The sequence below is a fragment of the Taudactylus pleione genome, unplaced genomic scaffold (genome assembly GCF_031769625.1).
Source record: "Taudactylus pleione unplaced genomic scaffold, aTauple2 ptg000372l, whole genome shotgun sequence".
Classification (NCBI taxonomy): domain Eukaryota; kingdom Metazoa; phylum Chordata; class Amphibia; order Anura; family Myobatrachidae; genus Taudactylus; species Taudactylus pleione.
This window is the reverse complement of record NW_028284773.1, coordinates 17,951,140-17,970,515: the sequence shown is the minus strand read 5'-3', so window position 1 is coordinate 17,970,515 and position 19,376 is coordinate 17,951,140. Positions and strand designations below refer to the sequence as shown.

Here is a 19,376-nt window from a genome sequence, read left to right as displayed (position 1 = left end):
ATACAGATCCAAAACCAAAACACGGGGCTCGGCGCACATCTCTAGTTTTAAGCTGCTATTTAACAAAATGGATGATGGCTTCTGCGGCAATCATTGGCTTTGTCTTTTAAATGTTTGCCGCTTTAAAAATAATGCATTGTCTTTGTTTTACAATTGCTGTAGTGGTAATCAGCATTACAGAAAACGGGACTGTCCCACTGAATGTGGAGGTATGTATTTCTCTTACTTACATGTAATAACATTTTACCTTTGCTTATTCTGTATTTTGTTTATTGAACATCTACATTTTAAATAGTATTTAATATTATTTTATTTTCCCACTGTGAAAAGCAGCAGAGTCTTGTGGCTTCTTATAAATAAAAAAATATATAATAATAATAAAAATAATAATTATTAATAACCATAATTAATAATAGAAAATGGATACTAATTTTTTATATTTCAATTCATTCTACTCCTGCTGCGATACCAAAAGTAGCCACTAGAGACTGCCAAAAGCCTAATTACTAATTCTATTCTGTACATGGGGCCATAATTCTCAAATCTAAAAGCCCGAGTCCCTGCAAGAATTTCTTGATACATTGCCCCGATAAATAAATTCTTATTGCAGTGCAAAAAATTATACTTATCATGGAAACTGTGGGCCATGATAATTAGGCCCCTCATTCAGAACTCTAATGTGTAAAGGAAATATCATGTCACAAAACAGTGCCTACATTTCCATAAATATGATTATATACAAATATATACAACAATGCTGTTAAATGTAAAAACATGACATTTTTACCTAACATCCATGATACATTCGCAAAATATTAGCTAACATTTAGTCAAAAATATTACTTTATCCAGGACCGGAGGTACCATTATGCAAACCTTGGCAGTTGCCTATAATGTCAATGGTTAGGGGTTGCCTGAAACACTAAATGAGTGACAATGTTACTCCTACAATGTACTTATTGTCCCTGCAGCACTACCACACCAAGCTCATGATGGAGATGCAGCCAGGAGCTTCTTAATAGTGACGTTCCATACTGCTGCTCCTCCATGTCAGTGTTATACTGGGAGTGGTTGGCACATAGCTATGAAGTCACAGTCAAATACCATCCTTCCTGTCCCAAGAGGAGAGGATGCCGCCACCAACGGCCCCATCTACTGCAGGGGTGGGGAAGTAACACAATGGAGGCAGACGAGACAATAGAAGAGGGTCTCTGCATCCAACAAAATGGGGTACACAGTCTCAAGTACTCCCAGGCTAGTGCTAGATCCCCCTGCCGGACCAATGTGTGAGAAATGTGCCCACTGTACTACAGTATAATGCTAGCACAGTGCACCTTGTGCTTACTGTAGAATATATAGAAATGTATTTATTTATTAACAGTTTCTTATATATAGCGCAGCATATTCCGTTGCGCTTTACAATTGGAATGTATAGTTTAACCTAGTAAAGTTTATCTATACTAATCTATACTAATATTATAAGAACGTTGTGCCTGTCTGTTTGTTCCAAGTTGGTGCAAAAGCTACTGAACTGATTTTCATGAAAACTGCATCATTTTGTAGTGGGAACTCCTAGAGATAACCTGCACTTTGTTTCATCTCAATCCATCTGTTGAGCAATAATAAAAACAAAATTTATTGACATTATCAATGCAAGAGAGAGGTGTGGTACCATGTGTGTGGCCGGTAAGGGTGGGGAGAGAGGTGCTTTGGCCCTGCGTTCACTTGAATATTATAGGCTACATAGCAGTCTGTGCACAGGGCACACAGTGACATTGGTGTGAGTGGTGGGTGATGGCGCTGCTGGTCACGTGGGCCCCTCCTGTGATAGGACCCCTATATAAAGCAATACAAGTAGAATACTAGAACACCTGAAATAAAAAAATGTTGGCAGAAGCGATTTCATTGTGGGCGAAGCTGCGGGTATCCGAAATGGTGCTTACCCTGCCAGCCCAGAAATACCTGTAGTATAAGGCTGAGGTTATATTTTATTGAACTTGGGGATTGGAAACTTGTATTATTATTGTTATTGATTTATAAGGTGCCGCAGTGGAGAAAACACTGCATACGTAAAACATGGACATACAAGGCAAATAAAAACATTAGGGTGAGTGATTATTTGAATTGATTCGGATGCATATGGGAAGCCGATATCTGGATTTGCAGAGTGGAATGGCAGGTACTGAGTGGCAACAGATGAAGATTAGTCTTGTATCGGCATCTAGGATGGTTTGAGACAGGAATAGATGAGAGAGTGGAATTCCAAATAGGCAGAACTAATGATAGAGATAATGATAGACTGGATAAATAATTTTTATTTACACCTTGGGTAAGTAAAGAGCGTATTCTAACAATCTTTTTAAGATGGAGGCAACAGGATTGTAAAAGAGACTTAAGGGGAAAATGACTTAGGGCCGTATTCAATTAGTTTTGCACCCGTGATACTTTTTCGCATGCCGGACTTTTCGCCTACATCGCGTATTTTGGCTTGCGGAAACTTATCGTGCGTGCCCCCGCTATTCGCCGTATTCAATTCCAAAACACGCGAAAACGCAACCGGGCGAATGCAAACCAGTCGAAAGTCATGTCAGAATTAGGGAAATCAGCCTGACACCCCCAAAAATATGCACTAACATTGGGGATCAATGTACATGCCCCCAAATAGCATAAATAAAGCTATTTGGGGAACTTAAGATGTGTCAATTTCTTCTAATTAGTGTCTTTGCACTAGTGGTGAAGAATAGCAGTAAACAGTTTTTTTTTTTCAAAATAAGTAGTCCTGTCAAATTTGGGGTACTTGAAAATGGGTGCTAGCATGGTTTAAAGTCGTTAAAGTAAAGTTTAAAAAAAAACGTTAAAAATCCACCTTCAACATACATCTGCAATCCAAAAAACACCTCACCCATACTTGCAGACCCCCCAAAAGGCTATTTTGCTAGTTTTTAAGTTTGTACCCTCACTTTGCACTTTTTTGCCCCCTTTTTCAGTGATTTTTTGGGATGTTCCTCTATTTTTTCCCGTTTTTTTTTTTATGCAGTTATCCTTTGGGGGGCAGTCCCAAGGGTGCAGAGTGGTTTTTCCAACATTGCACCCCTAAATAGTGATTCTTTTCAATACTTATTCATATGCGAATCTTTTCGCCTATTACATTGCATTGCGTTTTCGCATACGGGAAAAGCAGATGCAATTGAATACGGCGATACTTTTCTGACAGGCGAAAAGTTGCAATCGGCGATACTTTTTTGCGGATTCGGACTTTTCGCCGCTAATTGAATACGGTCCTAAGTGTCAATTTTGCATCGGTATTTGTGCCTAAAAAAATGTTTATTTACTGTTCGTCCATTGTTACTCTGTTTTATTGTCGGTTATGACATTTCCAGTGAAAATAGACAACAAAACCAATCAAATATAGACCACAAATAGACTAATGCTGCCCATCCACTAGGCGATTATACCTAGCGACAGAGCAATAATGACGGTCGGACGCAAATCGGCCAGTAAAAGGTTAAAGACGACCAGCGATGCGTGCGCCCGCTGGTCGTTTTCAACATCAATCATCGCCCAAACATGACGGTCAACCTGACGACTGCCGTCAGGTTGCCATGTTCGGGGATGATTGATCTGCATACACTGAACGTCTGAACGTTCAGTGTATGCAGTTCACCCCGCTGGAGACGACGGCATCGTAATCATGCCGTCCCCCCCCGCATCGTTAAATGGATGGGCAGCATAACACTTCCAGGCAGTTTGCTATAGAGTAAAACATACCAAATGCAGGGAAATTTGATGAGTGTTACTGTGATTTTTGAAAGTACTGTAGTCTTGTCATTTTCTGTTTACTGTAGTTTTGTCTGAGTTTAAAGTTTGTCTTATTTTATGTCTGGTGTCAGTGTTTATATGTGTGCCTGTGGTGTGCTTGTCAGGAGTGTAGTGTTATGCTGCCCATCCACTAGGCGATTTTGACAGGCGATTGCACGATAACGACGTCATCATGCAATCGTTTGCAAATCATCTGCAAATCGGGCAGCAAAATGTTAAAAATGGCCAGCGATGCGCTCGCCCGCTGGTTGTTTTTAACATCTATCATCGTCCAAACATGACGGTCAACCTGACGACCGCCGTCAGGTTGCAATATTCGGGGATGATTGATCTGCGCCTGAACGTTCAGTGTATGCACTTCACCCCTAGGGGGACGACGGCACGATTATGATGTCGTAATCGTGCCGTGGTCCCCGCATCTAGTAGTGGATGGGCAGCATTAGTGTAGTTTATATTTTTCAGTGTTTGTTTGTCTTGTCTATTTTTTGAAATTTGTTATTTGTTTAGATGGAGGGTGAGAGGAGAAAGAGCAGAGAGGACTCACACACACCCTCAGGACCCATCCCCAGCATGAGCTTAACTACCCTAGGTGCAGCACAACAAACAAAATAAAGTTACACCAAATGTGATATACTGGTCTTGTGCCAATCTTTCACACATTAGGCCAAATGTAATAGGGTGAGAGTTTGGAAAATGTGAGAGTTTAGCAGTAAACTCTGACACTTTTTAAACTCGGCCAATGTAATAGTCAGAGAACATACAAACTCAAATGTTTTTAGACTAAAAAAAACTCTCACAATTTAAACTCTCATCCAGATGTTTTCCCATTTTGAAGATAAAACTCGACCAATGTGAGAGTTTACTGCTAAACTCTCACATTATCTAAACTCTCACCCTATTACATTTGACCCTGTATATTTCAATATGCAGAGTAACGCCTATTTTGACAACTGCTTCAATTGTATATTTTATTTTTAAACAATTGCTGGTGTAGATTTCCATCTAGCAGCTATCCTAACAATACTGTAAGGAAACTCAAACACGCCTCTCTGTTGGTAGTCTATTATTTGGGCAGATTGGCCGTCGGATTGTGGTTGGTTTTTGGTCTGTTTGCAAACCAATGCTTAGTAAATCTGCATTTTGTACACTTGTCTACTGTAGACTTTTATACTGTTAAAATAATCAATAGTTTGTCCGATGTTGTAAAGTGTTCTAAGATGGGTCTAATATTGGTCAATTGGTTTGTTTTCCATCGGTTTACTAAATGGGCAAATTGATAAACCGACGGAAAATCTCCCCAAAAAAACAAAACAAACGTTTAGTAAATTTACCCCTTAGTGTTAGAAGTAAGGCAGTGGGTGGCACCAAGGCACTATTGTTGACAGGGAGAGAAGAGGGTTTAGTGGTGAATCTGGTAGAAGGATTTATGTAGTGCTAAGACCTACATGTAGAGGTAACAGAGAGATTGGTGGTCAGTGGGCAGAAGAAAAGAGGAGAGGTCGGGGGAAAAGGTAAATTTGGGTGTTATCATGACATACACAATAGCTCCTGGCAGGGTTCTCATGAGCTCTGCAGGAGTATTCACTCCAATTATCCAGACTTCTGATAACAGCAGGTCGATTCTTTTGAATGAGGTTGATTCCTAAAAGCCCCAATAGGACTTCAGAATTGGCAACAGGAGAATTGCTATCCTGGGATCTAGCTCCCATTCTCCTTGAGCAAAATTCTGCTTGGAGTTGCACCATACTCAGGTACAAAAGTTTTGGTAGTTGTACTAAGCACTGGTGTTCCCCTGGCTCGGGCTGCATTCCTGACACTGAGGTCCTGATTCAGAGCCGCTCGTAAGCGGCCGCTCGTTCGCTCCGAGCGATGTTCGCACATCTGCGCATGGATATGGGTCGTAATGCGCATGCACCAACCAGTCAGTGCGGTCGGAAATCGTGTGTTCGCAAAATAGCGAGTGCCTGCTAATTTGAGTGACAGGATGAGGCGTTTGTGGGTGGTAACAGGGTAAGGTGCTTGAAAACGGGGAGTGGAGATTCGAACGCAGGCATGCCAAACGGTCAAAAAGGGCGTTTTAAGGGTGTGCATAATTAACAAAGCAGCATCATCGGCCACGTCACTTGGTTGACTCTTAGCCTGAACTGTTCGCATGATTGCGTTAGGAAAATCCAACCACAAGCACTGCGAGCAGTTCAGACGCCTTTCGATGTACTCGATTAATCTAATAAATAGCGGAGATGATGTATGATGCGAACGGCCAGGGGGCGTCTTTACAGAATAGCGAGCGCATGTTTCGATTCACTCGCTCAGACATAGAGGCGTCAACAGACCGCAAAGAGCGAGCGCTCAATTTAAATATCCGGCCCCTTTTTCTGAATGAGCGAGCGCAAATAGCGTCCGGCTCTGAATCAGGCCCTGAGTACAGTATAAAAATGAAAAGCATGGCCCAGACATATAGATCTAATAGATTAGGGGATAAGCAAGGAAATGGTTAAAGTGTCTTGAAGTCCATGTAAAGCATGCACAATACATTCAAGTGGTGTTCAGGTGTAACAGCTCTTATAAGAGCTACCGTGGAGTAAACATCTTCTTCAATGCTAACATCCAGCTATTTTCCCGTGACCAACACAAATGCTCTAATCCATATCCTGGCTATACAGTTCCGAACCCAGTGTCATGTCTGAAAGCTCCACCTGCTACCCATCAATACTTATTCATAGTAAGAACAGCAGTAATTGTCCTCAGTAACCATCATAGAGGTGCTTCAGCGCTACACACTGAGAAGCAAGCAGGTGCAGGTACCAGTGAAGGAGCTTGGTGATGGCATCATACCATCCTCCAATTGGAGGAACCAGGTCACTGTATATCTATTTACTTAACGTCATAAACTAGTAGTCCTGTCATAGGGTCCGATTCTGAGTTGGGAATAAATCACGAAAGAGCAAGTAACTATATATAGTATAAACCATATAGCAAGGCAAGAGATGCAAAAACATATATTTTTTTGCATGCAGGGTAAATATTGGCTGCTTTTGCATGTAGCCCACAAATGCTGGACAGCTTTGTTTTTACACTGCTATTTAGATTTCAGTTTGCTTTATTCCCAAGTCAAAATCAGACCCAATGTCTGTTCTCTCTCTTTATTATTCACACAAGTAAGGGCCTGATTCAGAGATGTATGCAATGCCGATATTTACCAAGTTGAGCGATTATTGGTAATCTGTGCATGCCTCAAGGTACACTACCGCAGTCTTTTATTCTCAGCATGATTGACAGACTGGCAGTAGTAACAGGGAGTGGCGGCAAAAAACACAGACATGTTGCGACCATTTTTGGGGAATGTCTCAGGCTGCATCTGCGTTCCTGTATGCAATAAAAATGGCTGCAGCGTCAATCGGAGGATCTGTGACTAATGCTGCGTCTTTGTACGCAGATGCTTAGGTTTGCAATGCTGCAAATGGGCATGTCAGTACATTCCTTGGCGTATGCGACATTTGCATGTTTTCGCACATCAGCTGTGTATGTGATCACAACTGCAATGGCATTAGCTTACATCTCTGAATCAGTAACTAAGCCTTTCCTTCATATCATAGTGATGCATACATGCTAAATGTTCAGATTTTGTTGTCTAACCCTAAGTCCCCCCCCCGGGAGCCCTAAAACCTAACCCCCCGCCCCCCGCGCGGCTGTCCGTGCTCAGTGCCCGGTTTACCTTCGTTCGGTATGCCGGGCGTCGCACTACCGGCGTAGGTCTAATGACAGGCGTCAGGTTTTCAACGCCTGTCATTTGTACCTTGCCGGGATTTGACAGTCTGCATTTAGACTACACCTCCCCTCTTCATATAGCAATAATAATATGATAATTTTATCCTGTATCTGGAGGTGTCGCCATGCCCCTTATGAATGGTCATGCCCACAGCATACCTCTGCCACTCTCCCTCCCCCCCATACCCCTTTTCCCCATATCCCTAGTTATTCTGCTCATCAATTGTTGGGAGGACTAGGTATGTTAAGATTTTACTGTATCAACATTTTTGTTTTAATTTTACAGTTTCTTAGTCTACACCTGACTGTCCAATTCCTTCAACTATTAATGCACCTTGAGCTAAAGTACTTTCACTGATCTTTGTTTACCTGACATGTTTTTGCCTTTCCTAGTATCAGATCAAATGAACGGACTATCATGCACAATATCATTCTCCAAGTATGGTGAATCTACAAATGTACAGTGATGGCATAACCTGCTAGTTATCAGCTATCTGACAGAGCATGCTGGGGCTTGTAGTTTCACAACACCTGCAGAGCCGGAAATTGTCTAAGCCTTAATTGGAAGACAGTTTTGTAAAGTATGCTGCTTCACCCCTTCACATCAAAGGCTTATTGTATGTTTTAAAGAAAGCAGAGGTTTTTCACAAGTAGTTCTATATATAACAACACACAAACCACTACGTGATATTACCTCAAATCTCATATACATAGTGCTGGCTTATTGAGTGTAAGTGACAAATGAACACTGAAGACTGTTCAGATGTAATGTACAGACCTGGTTAGTGGCATTCACTATAGTCTCCAAATCAAAGTAGAATGGATGGCTTCCCTCCGTGTTCATTTTCTCTATAGTAGAATGAACAAAGCGCAGCAACTCCTCATTGCTCAAGTCTATCGGTTGAGTACACCCAAGGCACTGGTGATGAACAGCCGTCACAGGAAGCTCCACTGGAACTGAATCTGAGAAACTTCATATTAATACTGATTGCTGGTCAATATTTACACAAGCAATATATTACTTTCCTTAAAATCTGTTCAGTTTCCACTACAAATGTATAATATATACATTTGTTGTGAAATAAACTTGCATTGTGGCACTCCAAAAAAAACCTAAGCATTTATATAGGTATGTTATATAAATCAGTATCATAGAATTCAAGGAAACTGCGTGGGTAAGTGGATGGTTAATAGGGTCAAAAGTAGGAGAATAAAAAGTCTCCTTTTGAGTTTGATTTTGGCTAAATAGAGCATATCTGCACCCCTTACTGACTAAGTAAATGTTGTGTCTTACAAAAAAACAAATTTTAGCAACTTGTGTGCATAGTCTGATGCAGGGGTGCAGCTTTGGGGGAAAGGGGGACTGGAGCCCCATATGATATTAAAGGTGGGAAGATGCCAGCAGGGGAGCAGCAATCCAGCTGCCAAGCTGGCTAGTAGGGGAAGCCTAGGGTGTGGGTGGCAGATGACCCCAGGCCGGTCCCTTTTCACTGCTTTGGGCCTGCTGTCTTCTTCTGTATAGCTGCGATTACCAAACAAGGGCAAATAGCAGCAGAGCAGCATGCAGCCCATGAGGTAGCCACAGATGGTGGTCGTTGATACTCTCTGTATTTTATGGAGGTCACTATGATGCTCTCTGCATCATATGGCAGTTACTGTGATGTTCTCTGCATTACATTGGCCACTGCGATGCTCTCTGCATTAAATGGCGCTCACTCTGATGTTCTCTGCATTTTAAGGAAGCTACTAATCCTCTCTATTATATGCAGGGCCATAGAGAGCCATTTGGCCCAGGGGAGGGGGCGTAGCCTAATCACAGGAAGCCTGGCCAAGCCCCCTTAGAGGGAAAACTTTTTGCAGTGCTGCGAAGGGGGGCACTGTGAGCCCCTCAGTACGGCGCAAATATAAGGGGGACACGATCAGCGTGATTGCTCACCCCTACCGGTACAGGAGAGTCCCATTGCAGCCCAGCACACAGCAGCGTATGCTGGGCTGCTAACAGGTAAGAGGGAGGGGGGTAGCATCGGACTCGGGCTCCCACAAGGCCCCTCCAGCAAGCCCGGGTAATTAGTACCTGCTTCCTCCCTCTCTGTGCCCCTGATTATATGTAGGTCACTGTGATGCTCTATGTATAGTATGTTGGTCACTGTAATGCATGCTTCATTGAAAAGTGAAGATACACCAGAAACCTTGATGTACTGGGTTTTGCCCCTACCCTACAAACATTTTAGTCTTTACAATGTTGACGTCTGTACTCTAGCAAGCCAACAGTGACTGTACATTTTACTGAGGTGTGGGGGGCGCCAAGCTGTCTTTGCCCCAGCTGACAGAATGCCTAGCTTCACCCTTGGTTAGTGCATAACTATACCTATATAGCGAGACGCGATGCAGTTACTTCTGTCCAGGTCCACCCATCACCTGGGGGAATGCCATTTCTACAAGTAATATAAACACAGTTTTATAAAAAATAGACAACATCACTATGGCACAGCCTTCTTGTGCTGGACTGTCATCATCTGTTTCCTAATTCTGAAAGTCTGCCACTGGTAATGTGTGTAATTTCAATAAAGTACTAAATAATTTACCTTTAGTGCTGCTGCAGTTCTGAGACACAACACTCCTGAGCTTCAGTTCTTTGTTGACTATAACATGTGCTGAACACTTGCCCCGACCCTGAAAGTCAGAAACAAAATACATTCATCATTCCATTACTTGTGCCCTCTATACTTCAGACACCACTGTCTCCATCTACTGTACTTAGTTGTTACCATGAAGAAACTACATCTCTAACAGTAGGGCATCCTAAGTTATCAAATGTTCATGAATATCAGCAATCTGGCAAGTAACCAATCAGACTGGCTTCATCATCCTCTAGCCAATCAGAACAGAGCTGCTATTATTTCCTACTTTTAATTTGGGTCATGTCTCCTCTAGAAATAAGTTGCACATCATTAAAAGTAATTTATTTATATATAGTTTCCAAAGAAGTAATGGAATATAGAAGATGAAAAAGTAAAGTCACCAACATGGTTATAGAGATACTTAATTTCTTAGTGACTACTACTGGGGGCACTGCACATAGGGGGAACTACTACTGGGGGCCCTGCACATAGCGGGGACTACTACTGGGGTACTGCACATATGGGGGACTACTACTGGGGGCACTGCACCATGGGGGGACTACTACTGGGGGCAATGTACATAGCGGGGACTACTACCTGGGGACACTGCTTATAGGGGGGACTACTACTGGAGGTACTGCACATAGGGGGGACTACTACTGGGGGCACTGCACCTAGGGGGAACTACTACTGGGGGCACTGCACCTAGGGGAAACTACTACTGGGGGCACTGCACATAGTGGGAACTACTACTGGGGGCCCTGCACATTGCGGGAACTACTACTGGGGGCACTGCACAAAGGGTGGACTACTACTGGGGGCACGACACATAGGGGGGACTACTACTGGTGGCACTATATAAGGGGCACTACTGGGGGCACTGCATAGGGGTACCACTAGGTGGGGCACTGCATATTCTTGCACCTGGGCCCACCACTCTCTAGTTGCGCCACTGAGTGGAAGATTCTTTTGATGCTCCCCCAGACTCCCAAACTTGCTCAAATGATCTGGAATGGAGCCCACATCTGGAATATAAACATTTAGCTGAGGCAGGATGTTCTGCATATAATGGCTTACTGTGATTGCTTGTCCTGCTAATGTCAGAATAATTTCATACGCTATACTTCGTTCGTATGATGTATATTATAGCTGGTTAAGTGCTTATTATGGACTGGCCACACTTGCTTTAAAAACAAACATTTGGAAACCCCCCTGTAGAAATACTGCATTTGCCCCTGTATCAACAAAAAAACAAAATATTAACCAGGTGCAGAATGATTTCCCAAAAAAAATGTCTATCTGGGCCTATAACATGGCATATCAAATATAATATAGATAAATGGAGGGTTATGTATATGCACATACACTGTCGTAATAACTATGCTAATACTAATATTATATGGAATGTAAATGGAGAAAACTGAAATCTAAAGCTTTTAGTAATACCAGTTGACAACATGCTGAAATATAGACACAGTGCTACTCTCAATGAGCTCCCATTAGTCTAATAGGCCCCATAGTATTACTATAATAATTAGCAGAAGAGTTCATGGGGGTAAATTAGAGACTTTATCCGATTGATGCTTTTTCTGCGTAGGAATCTACTCCCAATGAGCCCCCATTAGTCTGCATTTGTCTCAAGTAATATTGTATTTTGTCTGTATCAGCACAACTACAGTAGGTTTTATGAAGGGGATAACTTTTCTTTTTGTTTACCCTGACTACATGATATAACTTGTGTATTGTATCCTGATAGATGCTGAGCACAAACAGTGTCAGTGTTCTACAACCCTTATTAAGAATACGTTGAAAATATCTTACTGCGAGTCTAGATGCCAGGAATGTACATTCTTTCCACATTTTACCGCTCTTCACTCCACACAAACCTTCATGGATTTCATGTTCAACAAAATAATGCATCTGACCATCTCCTACATTCTGGTTACAAAACAGAAAAAACAGTGAGCATATTTGTGAAAAAAGGAGTAAATCCTTTTAGACTGCAGTAGAGGCAGATTTAGGGTTCAGGCCACCCATATTCACAATATTATTGTCTGCCCCCTTCTTCACAACTGTCCTCAGTCTTCACAGTCATAGACAGTTACTGACAGCTCAGGCTCTGCCCCCTTCACGGTGGCGCTGGCTGATCCTGAAGCTGAAGGCTCCTGGTAGCCCAAACCACTCCCACCCCTCCTGCATGCAAATCGCTGCCCACAATCCTTTCCCCCAGCTGGTGCTGTGCAATAAAAGGATCAGCGAGTGTGATACGTGATAGTCTGCTGAGCTTTCCATAGTAGGTAGCAACCCTAGGCACGTGCGTCATGTTCCTTGTGGGAAATCTCCTATGGTACTGGAACATGCTACTTAAAGAAGGAATCTGATCAATTTTATACTCTTTATTATGCATATCAGGAAACAGTCCCGCAACTTTATTATAGACAAAATTTTACCTGATTTTAAGGGACCTGTCAGACTATGAATGCTTACGTTGTTTATATGTACTCCCTTTTAGTGAACCATTGATGTTTAGAAGCTATTGTGCCTTGACAAAGGTCCATATTGGACCGAAACGTTGGCAAATGATGTTGGTTTAATCATTAAATACTGAATAATCTTGCTGAAAATCTGGAGAGTGTTTTTTCTTCTTTCTTGAAGAGGCTAGACTATTATATATATATATATATATATATATATATATATGTACACAATCCAAGAGATTATCTTGTTTCTAAACTGTCTCTTACTGCAAAGTTAGGGCTATGGAAATGTTGATCTCTATATAGTATGGCAGTCACTGGAAAGCAGAGGCAAAGTGATGTACTGTATTATTTTTTCTTTTGCATTTTTAAGAAAAAATATTTTAACCACCAACATTTGTGTTGCTCCACCCAAAGTTGATTTAGCTCTACCTACATGAAGCCACTTTCATAATTTCTGCTAAGACATTCCCTAACTTTTAGTAGGCCACCAATGCCACTGACTATCACAGTATATATTGTGACAGTGACCGCATGAACATACCTGGCATGGATATAAAACAGCAGGGTTGCGGCTGGAAAAAACCCAGGCTAGGTCTTCCGTTTGGTCAATGGAACAAGAAACACCCAGTATGTGTGAGGTTCTGGTTTTGTTGTGGACCCGGGGTGGTAATAGGAGCAGACACTGAAGCAGATTTAATAATAAACGTGGAGTTTTTAATGAGTGGCTTAACAGACATGAATGTGGCAAAACAGAAAGTCCGGGTTTAGCACTAGAGTGCACTTGGGAACTGTAGTGATGCAATGGGAAAAAGTCCAGGTAGTGATAACAGAAGGCAGTCCAGTATTCCAGGTTTTGTGAGGCTGAAATGAATTGCAGGCTGAAGTGAATGGCAGGCTGAAGTGAATGGCAGGCTGAAGTGAATGGAAGGCTGAAGTGAATGATAATGTCCAGAGGATTTGCAAGTGGAGGCAGGGTGCAGGGGTAACAGCTGACACAGGAACTCAGGCAAGGGAGAGGCAATAGGAGGAGGCAGGGGATTCCAGCAGGGTATGGAGCAGGTCAGGTAAGCAGGCTAAGGCAAAGATCCAACAGGCAGGCGGACAAGCTCAAGAACTCTCTCTCAGCTTGCGCTGAGAAACACATTGCACTGGCAATGAAAGGAAGCTCTGCACTCCCTTAAATACCCAGTGCCGCACTGTGAGAAGCTAGAGAGAGCATGTGACACAAAAGGATAGGGCAACTAGGTCACAAGTCCGGAGGCAAGATGGCGGCGCACATGCCAGAACGGAACGGAAGCACCACCAGGCCTAACCAGACCAGAGTGACAGTATGCCCACACAGGACTACGCGCAGCCAATGCACACCGCCAGACACCAGTGCCACCGCCAGACGCTCCTCGCCATAGCATCCTCACAGGTATTACCCGTCGACCACCATGCCGAGAAACCCTGGTCGTGACAGTATGATTGCAGACACCTGTCAGCTTGTTTTAAAAAGGTGTCAGACAGAAGGAACAGGGCTCCTGACGGTGAACTAGTCACCCAAGTGATAGGCCAGGGGGTGGCTACTTTTTGGGGGCCTGGACCTCTGTGTCCTCTGGAGAACCTCTATTTCTGTTTGCAAAGATCTGTTGCGGATTGTTTCACTGTGACCTGTGACCTATTGGTCACTACTGACATTCATCTTTGAACTGCCTGTCTGTGGAAAGCTGTGGAAAAATAAACCTCTTGCCTGGAACTTTTACCTGGTGTATGTGTTTCTTGTCTCTTGTCACAATATATATATATATATATATATATATATATATACACAGTAAATATACACAGTAAATATATGTATATATATATATATATATATATATATAGTTTTCTATGTCACTCTCCTTGGTAATATCAATATCGTGCTGGTCAGTAGTCAGTTGTATGCAAGTGTGTATTGTATACATTTGCTGTGCTGTGACCATTGGACTTGGCATCACATAGTCTAAAACAGTTTTAATAATGTTTTCACAAAATTGAATGAAAAAGAAATTAGGGATGCCGGGCGCCGTGAGCGGCCAGCCGCGCAGGGGCGGAGGGTTAGGTTACGGCTCCCGGGGGAGACTTAGGGTTTGGCACCTCTCCGGGAGGGTTAGGCTAGGGGGAGGGAGGGTTAGGGTTAGGCACCCCCCCGGGGGACTTAGGTTTAGGCAGCAAGGAAGGGGGGGTAGGTTTAGGCACTTAGAGGGGGGATTAGGGTTAGGCACAGGGGGGGAGGTTAGGGTTAGGCACCCCTAAGGAGGGTTAGGGGGGTTAGGTCAGTAAGTAGTCACCTATGGACGATCGGGATTTCCAGCGCTGTCTTGCTGCCGCTTCTGGGATCTCTTCATTTGTCTGCCTGACGCTGCCGGGATTCGAACTCCCGGCCATGCGACCGGCGGTATTTCATACCGCTTCCAGTGTATATGGGCCCTTGGGTCCGAGGGGACCCTGCACAGTACACCCTGGATCCATAGTTTATTTACCTTATGCCTCTCTCCTCCTCAGCGGCGCTATCTTCCGAGTGACATCTTCATATCATGCAGGATATATTTATTAATGATTATGTGCAAACTGAACATTCACTGCACCTGCATACGCATCTTAAGGGAGGCCACTACCGTGGCCAGTTCTCTGTGTCTCCGAAATGGACACATCTGGGTGTCAACTAAGGCTACCTTACAGACACATACCAGAGGACCATTTCTGTGGGTATGTCATGGAGTGCTATTCTATGCATTTAGAGAAAGGATGCATCTTTCAGAAGGATCTCTTGTACACCCAGCATGGGGTATTAATGACAGTTACAGCTGCGAGTGTGGCTCCTGTTTATCAGATTGCCTGTTACTGCCCTAAAGGGAATTTAAGCTGGACTTTACTCTTTACCATACACCATTTCAGTCAAACCTGCAATTCTGTAAAATGGTGAAATGCAGAGACATACCGCAGGGATTCGCTGTATAGATGGACAGGGCTACAATTATGTGATTATCAGTACAACATCCCCACCCTTCCCCCATGGACATCTCCATCCTGTATCCTGGGAAGGGAATTAGGTAAGTATGGGATATGCAAGGCAGATGTATAGGTGCATTTGTGCAAAACGAAAAGTGCTGTTGGAAAACATTTTTCCAGTTGATAATTTATGTCCTGCACTGTACTCCAATGGGTAAGTAGTATGAATTGGACCCTTTTTACTACTTGCACTTTATTTCTATAGAAGTTCATTAAACATCCTCAATTTGTTACTCTGGGTCTGATGCAGAGGTGGACGCAGCCCGTGTCGGTGTGGCATCTTCGGTCGCTGCGGAATTGAGAACATATGCAAATGCTGCTGGTGCCGTCTTCTGTTATGAGACATCCATTGCTGGCTTCTCAGATCCGAAGACACAGCATCGGATGAACATCGACAACATCGCTTGGACTATTGGGCATCTGAGAAACCCTTTGGTTGATTAGAATGTCCGCCACAACTAATCTGCCGAGCTCAGTAAATCTGCATCGGAAGACTTCCGTATGAGCCCAAAACGCCGGCAACACGTTTTATATGCGGCTCTTCGTCACCGCTCCCAATTACCTGCAGTCTATTAATCAAACTGCATCCTGAAGCTGCACTGCGACCGGCTTTGCTGGACCATCACGACACATGCAGTGGGACTCAGGCTCATGCACAGACCACAAAACATGCCCTATATCTTATCAACATATAACTAAATACAGTACATGAAAATACTCTACTAAACATAACAACATTAAACTTTCATCTAGTACAATAAACTGTTTGGTCTTTGTACACGATCAGGCCATGGAACGTTAACAATTATGGAAATCCTACTTTACACATACCTTTATTTTAGCATCTGTTATTCTGTAGAGAACAAATTGGTTTCCTTCTCCTTTTGCCTTGTTGTAGGATGTAAGTGCCTCATCTACTGCCTCAAACGTATTGAGGTCATTGCAATCTGCATCAACAGCTGGGGACTGAGTAGCAGAACCTAGGATAGTGTACGAACATAGGAGCAGAACAAACAGGAGCCCCATTCCTGCCAGTGGTTTCTCTTTCTAGGGGGAGATGCTTAGTAGACTCTGGACATGCGATTTCTATGGAATAATGAACATGTTTTGTAAAAGGAAAGACCGTAGGGAGAGGTCATCAAACTTTCATTACAAATATTACGCAACTTGCACTTTGTAAACAGCTTACAGGCTTTACACAAACAGATCTGTATGCTTCTGTCTGTAGAATTGTCCACCTTTTGCTTACATATCAAAAAGTACAATATTTTTTAATGAAAAAAAAGTAGGAATATTTACTCTTACATTTTAATTGCGTTAAAGCCTTTGTGTTGTATGATGGCTTGTGTGCGTGCTCCAAATATCACTGGTAAATGTACATGTAGCACTCTTGTAAACACTTTGAAGTTTTTGTATGGTCAGTTGCAGTCTTTGCAGAATGCAAAGAGATTCAACCATTTTTTGTAAGTATCTTAAAATGATAGTTATGTATGTTGAACATGAATAATCTATAATGATGCAAATAAGTTACCAGATTTCCCCATCTCCTGAGGACAGTCCCTGTTCAGCGGATCTGTGCCAGGACTATACCTTGGAAACTGAAGACCACATGAAGACACTAAGATACTGCTTGCTGGGATTCTGATAAGTGGTTGCCTGGAAGATTATCATCACCATCATCACTCAGCAGCAGCACCAGACAGTCAATTATAAATCATACCTCACACATAAAAAGAGAACAAGAACAAACAAGTTTGACAAAGCAGGTGCAGACATGAGTAAGGGTAAAGCGGGCGCTTGCCATGAGAGCTTACCCAGAACTTGCCAAGATAGGAGTCCTACGGGACATGGAGAAGCCAGGTGAACAGTGTGGTAGCCTCATTACGTCACTGTGCCCACTTGCCACTTTCAAGGTGAGGTGAGAAGCTTGAATTGCTTTCTGAAGGAAATGTTAAAAATCTGAATTGTTGTGATATTTGTACTGATTGTACGGGGAGTCACAGGTGTGGGAAAGACCAGATAGTGGAAAATTGCAGTAGCCAATGCAAAAGATTATGATAGATTGGATAAGAGTTTTCATAATGTCCTGAGTGAAAAAGTGGCATATTCTGACAATGTTTTGAAAAATAGATGAGAAAGTGGCACTAGGGACTGTGGACCTCATTCAGAGTCGGTCGCAAGTAACTGACTCGCTGGTTAGTCCAGTGCACGCGCAGCGGCCGCACTGTGCATACGCAAGCCCCGGAGCGACAGAGAAACTCTTTCGCTCTGGAGCTCGTTACCAAAGGGGTGGCTGTCGATGTTGATCGACAGCTCGCCCCGTTTGGTAGGCGGGCCGGGGGGGGTGGTTTCCAAAATGGAGGCGTTCCTTAACGAATGCCTACCGTTTTGTGGGCGGCCGCACTGACATCATCAGTGATGTCAGTGGGGAGCTTCCTGCTCCATCAGAGCAGAAAGCTCCCTGGGGCTTACGAGTGCCCAGACCCAACCTTAGGGTCTGGTCGTAAGCCCCGATGGTGATTACCATCGCGACCATCAACCTGGTCGGTCGTTAAGCTGTGGGTGGTAACCCACAGCTTAACTAACGACCAGGAGGCCACACTTAAAAAATGAAGCGGCTGCCCTCATTCAGAGAGAGCGATCACTTCTTGTGGCCGCCTCTGAATGAGGGCCTGTATGTGTGAAGTGAAGCTGGGGACAAAGTCAAGGACAGGACCAAATTAGTTGTTTTGTGGAACAGGGGACATAGCAATATTGCTAACCTTGAGGGAAACTGGAAGTTGAAGACGATGAATTCCGTATTAGATATATTAAGCTTTAGGTAGCAGTGTGATATCAAGGTGGAATTTACATAGATAGTATAAAGGTGGTACAAGGAAAAACCAGGGCTGTGAAAGCCAAAGGAGAGAAGGGTGTTGAGAAGAAGAGGGTGATCAACTGTATCAAACGTAGCAGATGAGTCAAGGAGAATAAGTAAGGTGAAGTAACGCTCAGAATAAGGGCTCTATTTATTAATATTATTTTTACTAAAATAATGTGAAAAGGGGTGTTTTCACACCCATTTCACATTATTTTAGTATCACCTACCGTTACTGTTACAGTTACCTGCAGTTACAGTTAAGCCAGGAGTAGATCAATGGTCACTTTAGTGATGGTAATCTCAGTGGATTGCAGAGGGTGGAAGCCTGATTGCAAAGGATTGAGAACAGAGTAAAAGAAGAGAAATGGGAAGAGACAACGTAGACCAAGGTAGTTGCATACAAGCCTCAGAAATTATTTGAAAGCAAATAGCATACAGATGAGCCAGTAGCTACAAAGAGTGCTAATGTCAATAAATGATTCCTAGAGGATAGGATAGATTAGTGCATTTTTGAAGAGGTAGACTAAGATTTGAGCTAAATATTGTCAAGGATGAGGGGGTGGGGGGGGTGAAGGAGTTGTGATGCAAGGGGGATTGTGATTTTAGGATGATGGGAAAGAGGAACAAAAGAGTTTTCAGCAACAAGATAAAGAACTGAGGATAGGTAGATGAATGGAGATACTAGCTGTGGGGTGATGCAAAGTCATGAGTAGTGAGGAAAGAAGAGGAGTGTTTATTTTATGCATGCAAAACATAAAAGGCAGGTGTGATATTCAAAACAGTATTGATGTAACC

At 43.1% G+C, this 19,376-nt stretch overlaps 1 protein-coding gene across 1 annotated transcript in view; it reads right to left on the bottom strand.

Moving 5' to 3' along the window:
• The window catches only part of LOC148508326 (T-kininogen 1-like), a 133,435-nt gene extending 116,688 nt beyond the window's left edge, over positions 1-16,747 (bottom strand). Inside the window, exons 1-4 of the mRNA XM_088444772.1 lie at positions 16,553-16,747; positions 12,033-12,146; positions 10,173-10,260; positions 8,366-8,544 (exon numbers count right to left, since the gene is read on the bottom strand). Coding sequence (XP_088300898.1) covers positions 8,366-8,544; positions 10,173-10,260; positions 12,033-12,146; positions 16,553-16,747 — 576 coding nt within the window. The remainder of the gene's footprint in view (positions 1-8,365; positions 8,545-10,172; positions 10,261-12,032; positions 12,147-16,552) is intronic.
• Positions 16,748-19,376: the final 2,629 nt, after the last annotated feature.